The following is a 14,130-nucleotide window of genomic DNA, read 5'->3' as shown; positions in this document are numbered from 1 at the left end:
GACCTGACATTGCATGATTGACAATTCTGGTAAAGGTGTGCACTACAGGCAATCAGAAGACCATGGTGTGCCTGTTCAGCTCTGCACAACTTTAGGAAGTCTCTTGAAGTACTAGGAGCACTACCATCATCATCTACTCTATGGTTAAAACCCTATGAACTTTACAGCAATCAAAGCTATACAATTATCAAAAACTGTACGTGACACACAGAGGCAAATAAGTGGTCTTAGGTAAAGTTTTAGATTTCTCGAGCCTTTATGTATGTGAAGATGGACATTAGATTATATTGTATTGAAGCCATCTCTCATTAGATTTTGTTGATATTACTTTGATGTAACAATGTGAATTGATTTACGTATGCATAGTTTATGAATTGTGACTTTAAGCCGAAAAGGTGCTCTCACCAAAACCCAACATTAAATTACATAGCGCCCTGCACACCGGCTGAGTTTAGAGACCGAAGTCTCTTTCTGATTAGTGAGGGAAGAAAATATCTGTCCTCTAATGCCAGGTGTTACACGGGATTGAATGTTGTCTAACAGATGTCAAGAGAAGAATACGTTTAAAAACATGCACAATGGCACAGTCTATAAGCCTCTCCTTAATAGGTTATTGTACGAAGTGGATATCAATACCAGTGTTTGGCCATGATCTCTTGCCAGGCTGCCAGGATGGATTTCTAACACACAGTGTCTTCTACATGGCCAACCCAAAACCTCACTTCTCAAACCCCACCTTCTTGCTTCCTACCCGCACTGTACCTGTTCCAAGACAATGATGAAACTGGATGCGGGGGGCAGTTTGTGGTGGATTACCACGTAGATTGGGTAAATGCCGAGAATGCAGGTCTGGCAGGCGGTCAGCAGGAGTCCCATGGTGGTGCTGAGGAGCCAGGGAAAACGGGCAGTGTGGACAGAGCCTCCCCACAACTGGAGCGCTTTATACGGCACTAGCAGTGTATACAGGAACATGCAGAGCCACGAGACAACCACTGTCGGAAACTTCCCAAAAGTGTAGAATAAGATGTCGAAATCCAAGATTAGCCTGCGGGCAAGGGAATAGGTAATTAAGGATGGCAGTGGAATTTAATAAATGGTACTCACTTCCTCCAACCATAATCTGATGTGTTAGCTTTTCTGCAAAAACTCACTTACTTGAGCCTAGTCCTAAGAAAGTCAGTACTGGTTGGTGTATTAAACTATTTTCCCTTCGCCTCTGAAATCTCTAAGGCCAGCCCCTGCTAAATCACTTTAGTGATTATCACAACACTTTGTTATATTGAAACCCGCAGTATTAACACTGGTGTTTTGTCGAGTGCCCTTAGAATTCCACAACTACATCCTTGCATAATGCATCACAATACTGTCCCCAATACATCACATTATACAACCCTCAAATGGGCCTCAGATCCGAACTAACCCTTGGCCCATCACTGTCCCATTAGCACAAGACAGATGTCTGGTTTATTATCCAGAAATCATCAGGATGATATTCCCACAAATGTGAACCACATTCATTCTCAGTGGTCCTCAGTTGTGATTCTTTGAACCCTCCCCAAGTCATACATTTTCTGCACTAATACTGTTTTTTTCACAATACCTCTTGAACTCCCTTCCTGCTTCTTCCCCTCTCTGCTTCACTGCTGCCTACAAGATGGAATGCATCTCACCTGCCTTCGTCGATAAGGTCCACAGCCATTGTGCTAAGGATAAAGACACAGAGCGTAGCGACAAACATGTGGTAGATGGTCCGGAAATGCTCCACCTCCATCAGCTCGCTAAAAGAAAGCAGAGACTGTATTAATTGATGTGGGAGGTTCAGAAGGTAAAAGAGCAATGAAAGGGATTGAAAGGCCAGGAATGACAGGTGGGGAATCAACTGTAAGGATAGAGGCACAAGTGAAAGCTATAGCATGGACCACACTGGGTGTGGATGGACATCGAAGTGGTGGCCATGAGCTGAAGAAAGGAAGAGAGTATACGAAAAATAAAATGAACAGAGGCCGTGGAAGCAAGAGGCAAAATTAAAGTGTCAGGAAAAGAAGGTGACTGATCAGAACGGAGAGGAAGAAGGGGGATGGGAGTGAAAGTATAGGACGCTAGGAATCAAGATGTTAACAGGAATGATAAACAGGGAGAGAATGTTAAGGAAACAACAGGAATGAAGAGAGGGTTGCAGAAAAAAGAGAGCCTGTGTGGAGAAAGATAGAAAGTTGAGTGAGAAATTAGACAATAGAGGAAATCCCGGTGGCAGTAATATGGGGTGTGATAGTTCATAAAATATGTACTTGTATTGGGGACAAGATGCTTCAGAAATATACTTGTCATGTACAAAAATCTTCATGCCTCATTTTTTTTAATTTCAGGTAATTTTTATTTTATGAAAAGGGAACAGAAAGTAATCATGTGACAAAACAATACCAAATATCAAAGTGCAAAAAAGAAAAGAAAAAGAAAAAGTACAATGAGCAGTATATTCCGAGGATCCACGAAGCCAGGTGTTTTGAACAGCAATGTATTGGTACAGTCTATAGGGTTGAGTGAAAGAAACACTGGTGTGGTCTTACAGTTTGTGCGTCTCAGTTAATTAAAAAAAATAACGGTGGTTGCCAAATATAATACATTGCCCAGGAACAATGACTAGATGGACGGATTAGATTTTAAGTACAACTGCCGGGCGATAGTTCATAAACCTATAGGATGGATTGTACTGCATGCAACATTCCGCTGGTTAGAAATAGAGAACGAGAAGAAAAGGAAGGAAGGAGCGAGTAAGAGATGGAAAGAAAGGCAGAGGTACGGTGGCTTTTCTGGGCATCAGTGAACAATTTACTTGATATGGCACACAGGATCATAAGCGGGGAGTGACGTTAGGGGGCCTATGGGGGTTTGTGTTCTTTTAGAAATCTGCTGAGTGTAACCCCAAATCGTCTTGGACTTGAGGAGCCATGTGTTTTGGAGTATACTGTGTTATCCAAACTCCTAATTTAACAAAGTTGGGGGCATAACTACAAGGCGGCGATATAAAATTATCGCCGCTTTTGCGGCCGTTTTCTGACGAAAAGCGGCGATAATTTGATCGCTAGATTAGCAAGGTCACGCTATTGCGTGAAACCTTGCCTTTACGCCTGAATTCCTAACGCCCATCTTTGCATCTCTAATGAGATGCAAAGTGGGCGTTCCTCCCCAAGATAACGGGAGAAATGTCGATAAGCGACATTTCTCCTATTATCAAGCCTTACGCAAAGCAGCATAGCGACAAGAAAAGTAGCGATAACCTCTGTTATCGCTACTTTCCTTACGCCTGCTTTGAAACTGACTTAGCCATGATATCCTACGGAAGGTGGATATCATGGCTAAGTATGTGAGGCCCTATCAGCAAGCTATCGCCAAACTTCGTGGGATTATTGCTGGGTTTCCAGCGATAATCTCACATTTGGCAGTTAGCACTAGGATTTTATCGCATTTGAGATAAGCGTTGCTAATAGCTTGCTATCTCAGCGATAAAAATCCACGCTAGCCGGCGATAATTATTCTAGTGCTAAGTGCGCTTAGCGATAATTATCGCCGGTTGTTGCTGATATGCCCCTCGGTTCTACCACTTGTCATAAGTACTAACAGAAGTTGGTTTCCATCCTGATGGTATTGTTTTTGTGCCTAGGGACAAAAGGAGAACAACTAAAGAAGCTGTGTGTGGGTCTAAGAGCATTACGTTCTGGTTACCACGAAGTAATAGCGTGGTTGTGAGTCAATAAATAATGGGCTCTATGTGAGATGCTCCACCAGATCTTATATTTTTGTCCAGAGTGGACATGCTAATTTGCAAGTGAATAACATGTAATGAAGATTCCCTGTCTCCTCCCTGCAACGCCAGCACAAGGGAAAATCCCTCAGTCCATGTTTAGGTCTCGCCTGATCCAGCGCATGCGCTGGTCTGGCCGCGACATTTTGTATACGGGTTTTCTAAGTGCTGCCTGTGTCCTAAAGCTTGCGTGCAAGTGAGCGTGCTCGCGCGCAGCCGCCATGTGTCTCACCACCGCAGTGCTTGATCGCGTCCGCGATCACTTTCACTTTCGCGGGCCGCGCAGCCGTGTCATTTTCACGGCCGCGCGGTCAATGCTTGTTTTTTTTTATCTGATCGTTGTTTTGTTATTTTGGAATTGATTGTGTGCCATCTTCCCTCCTCTTGTCTGAACGAGCTCCTTTTTTGCAGACTTGGTCTTCACATAGACTAATGCAGAAGTTGTATTGTTTGTCCTTTCCTATAATTTCCAGTACCTTGTTATGCACAGGGCCTGTGGGTGGATGACATTCCTTACACTAACCGATTCTTCGAGTCTGTGAATGTCAACGCCTTGGGCGTCTAAGTCTTCGCCTGTGTGATCTGCAAACCTTCTATCAACATTTCTGCAGCTTGCTTGCCAGGGTGTGGGCTTTCATTTCATAGGCTAGAATGTCTCTGTGCCTTCAGGCAAGAAGAGACATGGCAAACTTGGGTGGGGTGGTAGTGTTATGAATATTCATATCTAAATCGCAGACATACCAAAATAACTTATTTTAAGCTCCAACATTGCATTTACGTAACCAAGACAAACAGAGAGAACACTGCTTTAGTATAATGAGATAGTGTGACGACTCTGACGAGAGGTTGCGCCAGGGCGATTGCAAACTTCTGGCACATACACTCGCAATCATCCCAGTTAACAAGGGTACCACACAGACCAGATGCTCGAGTGCACATTTTTGAAGAGGACATTGGCTCTTAGGGACCTCAGGCTTGAAGCCAATGATGCTGTAGAGTAAAATTCCACTGACTTTCCATGGGAAAATGATGCAATCTGCATATGGCCAGAAGAGCCTGCTCTCTTCTAACAAGGTCATATGCTTGTCATAATTTGTTTGCATTTGCTTGCTGCAATTCTTGTTTATATTTAGGTCAGGGCATTTTCTTTTAGAGTTTGTCAGTTTGACATGCTTTTTTTAATTTACCCAGTAAAATAGTCCGAGATGACGGGCACTGGATGAGTGCATATTATTTTGCTGTTCTTCAAATAGTAGAGGGTTATTAAGTAGCATGAGATATCCAAAGTGCTTTTGAGGTGACTGTGCAGCAGGGTTCAAGCTGCAGCTTTCTGATTACACTGTGGCGGCCTGAAGCCATATTTTAACTGACACTGTTGTGGATGGCATGATAGGTGCTGCAGTCCACAAGTTGCAATTAACCATCCATGCCAGGGGTGTATTTCTGTGCCTTATATTATTATTATTATTATTATTATTATCATTATTATTAATATTATTATTATTAGTGAGTTTTATAACGCGCCTGGTTACCCTTGGGCATCCCCGCGCTTATCCAGAATGAAACGCCATGACATGAGGCACCGGTATTAAGCAGGAAACAGGTGAGTTTTTAACAACTTGCGGAAGCGGAGGAAATTTGATTCTAAGCGTAAGTACAGTGGAAGGGAATTCCATAGAATGGCCACATTGATGGAAAACCTTCTACCCCCAGTTCTTGCCTTCCTAGCTCTCATGACCTGCAGCAGATGTTGATGCTCTGAACGAAGGGAACGAGAGGTCTTATAAGGTTGCACCATATCCCGGAGGATAGGAGGGCCTTTCCCCTGCAAGATTTTATGGGCCATACAGAGTGCCTTAAATTTCACCCTCTCCCTAACGGGAAGCCAGTGCAGCGCCTTCAGCGCAGGGCGGGCAGACTGACGCCTGGGGAGATCCATCAGGAGCCTGGCGGCCGCGTTCTGCACTTGCTGTAATTTATTTAGGGTGGACTCTGGGGCCCCCAGAAACAGCGCATTACTGAAGTCCAGCCGGGAGATGATAAGACCCTGAGCAAGTAATCTCCTAGAGACCACAGGGAGAAGAGGTAAGATCTTACGGGCTGAACGGAGCAGACCAAAACACACGCCTGCGGTCTTTTTAGCGTGAGTCTTAAAGGTAAGGTCCTGCTCCAACCACACCCCCAGACTCTTGATCTCCTGTTTGGGGGTGGGAGCCGCTCCCAGGCAACTAGGCCAGCTACTCGGAGACAGGGTGGGAGGGGAGTTTCCCAATATCATCAGTTCCGTTTTGGAGCCGTTAAGCTTGAGTGCTGAGCTACACATCCACTTGAAGATCTTGTCCAAGCAGGTGTGCAGCTGGTCGGGATGGTAAGACGACTGGGGGAGGCCTACCACCAGCTGGGTATCATCAGCATAGCTGATAATCTTGATACCCAGGGGCAGTATCTCATTCTCCAGGGGAGCCATATAAATGTTAAATAGGGTAGGGCTCAACGATGAGCCCTGTGGCACACCACACTGGAGAGAGACCGATGAAGATTTCGAATGGCCTTCCCACACCTCAAACGTACGGCCAACCAAAAAGGAAGAGAACCACTTCAGGGCCAGCCCGGAGACCCCCACCCTCGACAGTCGTTGGAGAAGCACTTGATGATCCACAGTGTCAAATGCCACACTGAGGTCAAGGAGGATCACTGCCACTGATCCCCCTGTGTCCAAAATGCTCCTGGCATTCTCCACGACTGCCAACAGGGCAGTATCGGTCCCCTGACCGGGACGAAAGCCCGTTTGGGAATCACCCAAAAGGGAGTTGGACTCCAGGAAGCCCGAGAGGCGCCGATTGACCAACTTCTCCGCTACCTTGCTAACACCGGGGAGCAGGGAGATAGGCCTAAAGCTGGCAAGGTCAGCGGGGTCCAAGTTGGGCTTCTTTAAGAGAGCCTTGACAACCGCTCCCTTCCAGCTTGGAGGAACTATTCCTTGGGTGAAGGATAAATTTATCAAATCCGTCACTGGACCACCGATGATAGAGGCCACCTGCTTAAGATATTTCAGTGGTGCAGGGTCTTTAGGCGATCCACTTTTCATGGTCGTCAACACTGTGAGCACTTCTTCCTCAGTGACCGATCCAAAGGAGGCCAACTCTGCTGTCCGCGCCCTGGGCAGAAACTCCAACTTACCATCAGAGGAAGTCTCCTCGTCTAACCGAGGGAGTGATGAAAGGATGTTATCTATTTTAGATTTAAAGAAGGAGGCAAGTTCGGAGCATTTCCCAGTGGGGTCAGCATGGAGGACTGGAGGTTCGGGGGCTTTTAGAAGTTCCTTGATGACCCTAAAAGATTCTTTTGAGGAGTTGGCCGCCAAGCCTATTCTCTCCTCAAAGAATACAGATTTAGCCACCCGAATGGCGGATTTATAAATACTTAAAGCCGCCCGGTATTCTCTCCGGATTGCTTCGCTCCAATCTTTCCTCCAAGAACGTTCCAATCTCTTGCAACCCCTTCTCAAAGTTCTCAACTCTGATGTATACCAGGGCGCCGATCCCACTCTTTTACCCATAGAGAGTTGTTTCTTCTTAGGGAGGAGAGCATCAAGCGAGTTGGTCAGCCAGATATTTAGCCTCTCATCGGCAACTAACAGATTAGACCCAAGGGAAGGCCGGGACGCCTCCAGATGGCCCGCCCAGCTGTCTACTGAGAGTCTCGACCAAGCTCTTTCCACCGTGTATACCCTGGGAGCCGATGTGACTGGAACCTCACACTGCCACTGGGCAGGCACCATAAAATGATCCGTCCAAGGCAAGGCCAGCGCTGGAAAGGCCTTGAGGCAGACCGAGTTCGAAAATATGGGATCCAACAAATGGCCCTTCCTGTGTGTGGCACCGGAATTAGTCAAGTTGATCCCCAAGGCTTGAAGATCACTTTGTAGGTCTACTCCCAAGGAGTTGTGAGAATCATCAAAGTGGATGTTAAAATCACCCAGGGCGATAAAGTTGCCAGTGGAAGAGGCAAGAAGCGCCACAGATTCCAAAAAGGAATTAGAGAAATTTCCCAGGGGCCCAGGGGGACGATAAATTAGAAGGCCTGTCAACGACGCCGTAGGTGACAGTCGAAGAGAGAACTGGCAACTCTCGCAGTCACTCATCCCTCCGTCCTGCACCTTACAGCCTAACGCGTCCCTATAAAGGATAGCAAGCCCTCCTCCCCTCCCCACAGGCCTATCCAGATGAGCCATTAGAAAACCGGAAGGGAGAGCTCTGACTATGTCAGGACCCGAACAGGAAGAGATCCAGGTCTCGGTTAAAAATAGCACATCCAACTTATGGTCCAATACCAGGGAATGAATTTCTGTGGCATGACTAGGTACAGACCGGCAATTCAGCAAAGCTATAGTAAGCACCGAATTATCAACGGACGTAGACCGCCCCCCACTACATGACCCGCAAGGCAAGAACGGTAGATCGCCCTCATAGACATACCTACAGGGTACGGGATTCGTAAGCCGCCAGGACAAAAGTTCTTCCCTACTATACCCAATGGGAGTATGGCCCGGTTCCCTAGGAGCGGGCATAGCAACCAGCCCTGAGCCCGTCTGGGCCCGGACGGGCACAGACGGGCTGAACTCTGGCGTAACTCCGGCGTCAGTCCGGCGTCCCCGCTGCGCGTGACCGCTGCGCGTAAGCATGGCTACCTAAATAGTCTCCAAAGGAGATGGAGAGAGGACTTGCTGATGCACTGGGACCCACTCACCCAAGATGGCCGCCGCGAGTCAGGGGCAAAGGACCCGCAAAACGCGGTGAAATGCCAAGATTACTGTGCAGGTGTGATGACAGAGGTGGGGGTATGCGAGGCCAGGCAGGTAGGACCAGGGAGAACTCTAAAACAATTCAAATTAAATGTCAAACGAGTATATTAAAAACAAACGCTGCCACAAAACAAGCGCTGCATGAAAAGCGCTCGCGCTGGAATTATGGCTGTATAGTGAACTTAATTGAGTCAATCAGGTATGTACACCGATTTTAACATGTTGGAAGTGGGAGCACAGGGAATGTACTCATGTTTAGCAAAGTGCAGAGTCCTAAAGTCAGCATAGCAGATAGGGCTAAAATTGAGTTGGGGGGGTGGAACCACCGCATAAATGATGGCCATTTCCTACAAGAAGGGATGTCTAGGTTTCTGTTGTGCCAGCAAAGGTTAATTTCACTTAGAAAAATTGAATCGCACAATGGGTGCCCTATAAGCAAGTAAACCATAAATAAACCCTTTTAATACCAGGGGAGTAGTAAAAGATGTCAGTATCAGTCCTCTTTGCACTTCAAGCCTGACCCTTCATTGAAGCCAGTCTGGGGTTGCTTTTGTTGCCTTTTAGAGGAGAGGGTTCGCAGGGTAGCAATTCGGTCTGGACAGTCCCTTTTGGTACTAGACTCATATTCATTTGCTTATGTCTGGTGTCTGCCTGTAATGGATGGGCTGGAATGCGACACGGGAATGACCTGTGGCCAGGTTAGTTGAAGTATTCCACCTATCTCTTTGTACTGAGTCATCTTTGTAGCCACACTGTCCTTCTTTTTTTGTTGCCAGAAATCCGTATATTTCAGCGCTTTACATGAATATGCAAAGCAACCCTTTGACTGCAACAAAGTGCGCTGGCGCACTTTTTAACTGGGGCTCATTAAATATAGACGTGTGCGGAAGGTTGAGTGCTTTGTTCTTGTGGTCTTTCTCGCTGCTGTTTTCTAAAAGTAATCAATGATTCCACCAATTGACTCCGAATCCAACCTGGCTGCAGGCGCCGGTTGTGGGTCGGTACTTCCTGTTCCGTTTACGGGGTAAGAGGTGCATGCATGACCAGTGGCCAGGTTAGTTGAAGAATTCCACCTATCTCTTTGTACTGAGTCATCTTTGTGGCCACACTGTCCTTTTTTTGTTGCCAGAAATCCGTATATTGCAGCGCTTTACATGAATATGCAAAGCAACCCTTTGACTGCAACAAAGTGCGCTAGCGCACTTTTTAACTGGGGCTCATTAAATATAGACGTGTGCGGAAGGTTGAGTGCTTTGTTCTTGTGGTCTTTCTCGCTGCTGTTTTCTAAAAGTAAACAATGATTCCACCCATTGACTCTGAATCCAACCTGGCTACAGGCGCCGGTTGTGGTTCGGTACTTCCTGTTCCGTTTACGGGGTAAGAGGTGCATGCGCGGGTGGACGAGGAGGGTTGTGCAATGCATGCAGCAATATTGTCTCACCTGGCAGGCTGCACTAATTACTAGACAAGCGTCACATGGGCAAATGGCCCGGGTTACCGTTGGCACACCTGATCGACGTCACCGCTCTTGGAAACAAGGCGCCTAGGGCATTGGGGCTGGCGTACAGAAATTTCCTTTCAGCCCGTAGAAAAATCCCATCCCTAGGGGAGGTTGTTTTGCACTGTATCACATGGTCCCTCTCGCTGACTCAGTTTCCCTATTATTAATTTCTTTATCGCCGCCATTCTTGTTTCTACACACACACAACCACACACACAACCACACACACACACACAACCACACACACACAACCACACACAACCACACACACAACCACACACAACCACACACAACCACACACACAACCACACACACAACCACACACACACAACCACACAACCACACAAACAACCACACAACCACACATACAACCACACATACAACCACACATACAACCACACACAAACACACAAACACACAACCACACACAAACACACAACCACACACAAACACAACCACACACACACAACCACAAACACACACACACACACACACACACACACAACCACACACACAACCACCCACACAACCACCCACACAACCACACACACAACCACACACACCCAACCACACACACACACAACCACACACACACACACAACCACACACACACACAACCACACACACAACCACACACACACAACCACACACAACCACAACCACACCCAACCAGACATCCACACACACACCCACAACCACACCAGCACCCACAACCACACCCACACACACACACACACAACCACACACACAACCACACACACACAACCACACACACACAACCACACACACACAACCACACACAACCACACACACACACAACCACACACAACCACACCACAACCACACCAAGCATTGGCATAGCCAATAGGAATCGCCTTTGGGACCTTATAAGTCTTTAGCCATGCAACAGTTGATGTGGTTGCACCAAGGATATTGTGCTGCTTAACTAAATACTTAGAAGGTCCCAAAAGCGAGACCTATTGGCTATGCCAATGCTTGTTTTGTAATTTATTTAGGGTCCAGTAGGTTTTATGGAGAGACAAAAATCTAGCTTGTGCTATGGCGGGGAGATTTTCGAATCAAAGGGAGATTTCCAATTTTTTTGTTGGCATGTTTCATTAGTGTGTAGATTGTTGGGCAACAAAGTGTATGATTCCCATTTTCTGATAAATAGTTTAAACGGTTGCCATTGTAAGTGTCAAGATGTTTTGTATAAGTGGGAGGCAGTGTGGCCTCTTTGTTTAAGGGTGAATAGTAAGTTCCGGAGGTCTGGTTCGTGTGGGAGCTTCAGCTTGCCCAAAACTCCTTTGAGGAGTAGGAATTTGTAGAAGTCACTTTTAGGTAGGTCATATCATGACTGTAAGTTAGAGTAGTTTTAGACACAGTGGTCCCTAGACAGGAGCAATGGGTAAGAGGGAGATGAATATAGACTCAGAGTCATTACTATATTTAGGGCTGTCCAGCCAGACAGAATTATTTCAAATGATTTAAACAAAACCAGTGAAGTGGGACACAAGCTTACATCCTACTAGACATATAAAACGAACATAAAAATCCAAAAATAGAGAAACAAGAAAGGCTCAGGCAGAGTAGCTTGTTTGTATGTTGCACATTCAGATGAAACAAATAAGAATGTGGTTAGACACCATTACACATAAATATTATTCAGTGAAAAAAGTGTGTAAGGTGTACATGGAGTCAACAACATTTCGATCCCTTTACTACATTATGGGATCATCATCAGGACATTTACATTTACATGCCTGAATACAATTGCCTGTACACAGTGCAAGGGCACTGGGAACAGTGATGCCCGTAAGTGCGGGACTATGTACGGAGAGTTCTGATATAGTAGTACAGCGCGGCGAGCCTCAGTGGGCAAAGGGGTGTGCCCTGGGTTTTAAAGTTAACCGCAGTCATGTTGCGAACCGCATCTGCGGTTTACGGGTGAACTGATGGTTGAGTTGGGGTCAGGATCGACCTCTCTGGTGTGGCGTGACGATAGCAATGTGTCTTTGGCCTTTATCAAAGACATTGTTTATTGTTTATTGTAGGTTTCCTTTTGCCCCAGTCCTGATGAGGCCCAAAACAGATGGGCTGAAACCCTTTGACTCCACAATTTGGAGAAGCCCTGCAAAAGTTTAAAATGAATTGAAAAGAAATTATTGCACATTCCAATTTAAATAGAGGGTTGAAGTTTCCCCTCGGTTGTGTGTTATTCTTAGGGCTATCTTCTTTCTTTTTTACGGATTGCCATTGATAATCATTGTTTGGGATCTTTCTGCATCCATAATATCAAATAGGGTACCAAGGAATGATGTATATGTATTTTGTGTTTTTTCCTATATATAATTTGTGTATATATAATTGTTTGTATTGCCCCATTTAAAATATATATAAATACTCTTTTGGATTACATTTTGGTGTTGGTTTCTAGATTAGAATACATAATTGGACATTAATTTGAGTCCATGTGAGGGATTAATTAAATTTTCCTTCCAGGAATAATTTCTCTGCCTATCCATTCCACCGCATTATTGTTGTTTTTCTATTGTAAGCACCAAACCACGGCACTCAGACCAATCACGACGCTGCTGTCATGGTGACAGCAGCGCCATGTTTTGCTAAGGTGAGCCTGGGTGCTTCCTGCTCCTGGTTCACACAGAAGCGAAAGACGGAGAGGATAGAGGAGAGGTGGCGACCGGCCAGCCGGCCGGTAGGTAAGGGATCTTTTTTTCTTCTTTTCTTTTTTAAACCACTTCCCTCTCCCCGCCCTGCTACTTCTGCCTGGGAGCAGCCGCCCCTGGAGAAGGGGATAGGGTTGTCACGGGAGCCAAGACTTTTTATGTTGTTTATTCCTTTCGAGGGCCCAGCTGGGCCAGAATACTGTTTTCCCATCGATTTTAATCTGGTGGTTAAACCAAAAGGAGGCTGGTTGAGCCATGTAGTTTGTGTGCAAGGCGTTTATTGGGTTGGAGGAGTGAGGATGACGTGTCCAATAAAAGTGGTCTAGAGTGATTTAACTGGAGTTTCGCTAGGTTATAAATAGTAAGAATGAAGCTAAGTGGTAAGTGGGCTGCAAGATCTTTGTCAATGGAGAGCCGAGGGGTTCGGATCATGTTGGTTCAACCACCAGGACCCCCGGGTAATCGGGAACGCTCTTCAATATCGGGTGTAGTCTGGAATATTTATGCCACCAGAACCTTTGTTCCTCTTCAAGATTTTCATGGAAATTCTCACTTATTTCTTTCTCCAGACAAATCCGGATATGGCAGTATCTATGGTTTTGGAGAAGGTGGCGGATAGAGAAACCGGGAGCATGCTAGTTATAAAATGGATCAATGAGGATATCATAATTTTTACTGTGCTCAACCGTCCCCACCATGTGATGTTTTTTGGAGACCATGTGGAGAGAAGTTCTTTAAATTTTTTGGAGAGTTTTTTGTTCATTAAGTGAAGCAGATTGTTTGAGGTCCGAAGAGAACTAAATGCCAAGGTATTTAATGGCAAAGGGTTGCCATTTTAGTCCTACGTCTCCAATGGCTGCAGCTGTGCAATGTACATTTAGAGGGAAAACCTCTCTCTTATCTTTATTTAGGGAGTATCCCATCAGCTGTGAGTATCTATCTATTTCTGACATAATGATTGGAATGGCGTGGAAGGCATCTTCAGTGACCAACAGAACATCGTCCGCATATGAGGCCACTACATGTATGTCCAAGTTTAAATGAATAACTGTGATCCCAAGACTGTTTCAGAAAGCTGATGTTATAGTTTCAATTGCTCAGAGAAACAGCAAGGGGGATAATGGGCACCCTTGTCGAGTTCCTTTTGACAGAGTGGAAGGGTGGGATAGGTGGCCGTTTACCCTTACTCTTGCGGACGGTCCTGTGTAGAGAGCCATAACCAGACGTATAAAGTCCTTGCTAAGCTGATATTTATGTACAGTGGCATTATGAAAAGACCATGAGACCTTGCAGAAGGTCTTCTCTGCGTCCAAAGCTTGGGCCGCAGATGGTGATT

General features: G+C 45.8%; 1 protein-coding gene across 2 annotated transcripts in view; it reads right to left on the bottom strand.

The window, feature by feature from the left end:
- Window positions 1-14,130, bottom strand: part of SOAT2 (sterol O-acyltransferase 2) — a 467,803-nt gene that overhangs the window by 227,553 nt on the left and 226,120 nt on the right. For both annotated transcript variants that reach the window (XM_085654643.1, XM_085654644.1), the window contains 2 exons: window positions 1,671-1,778; window positions 763-1,045 (listed from right to left, as the gene is read on the bottom strand). In XM_085654643.1, the coding sequence (XP_085510769.1) occupies window positions 763-1,045; window positions 1,671-1,778 (391 nt within the window). The remainder of the gene's footprint in view (window positions 1-762; window positions 1,046-1,670; window positions 1,779-14,130) is intronic.

The sequence above is a fragment of the Triturus cristatus genome, chromosome 4_1 (genome assembly GCF_964204655.1).
Source record: "Triturus cristatus chromosome 4_1, aTriCri1.1, whole genome shotgun sequence".
NCBI lineage: Eukaryota > Metazoa > Chordata > Amphibia > Caudata > Salamandridae > Triturus > Triturus cristatus.
The sequence above is the reverse complement of the archived record's forward strand: the minus strand, read 5'-3'. Positions and strand labels throughout refer to the sequence as shown.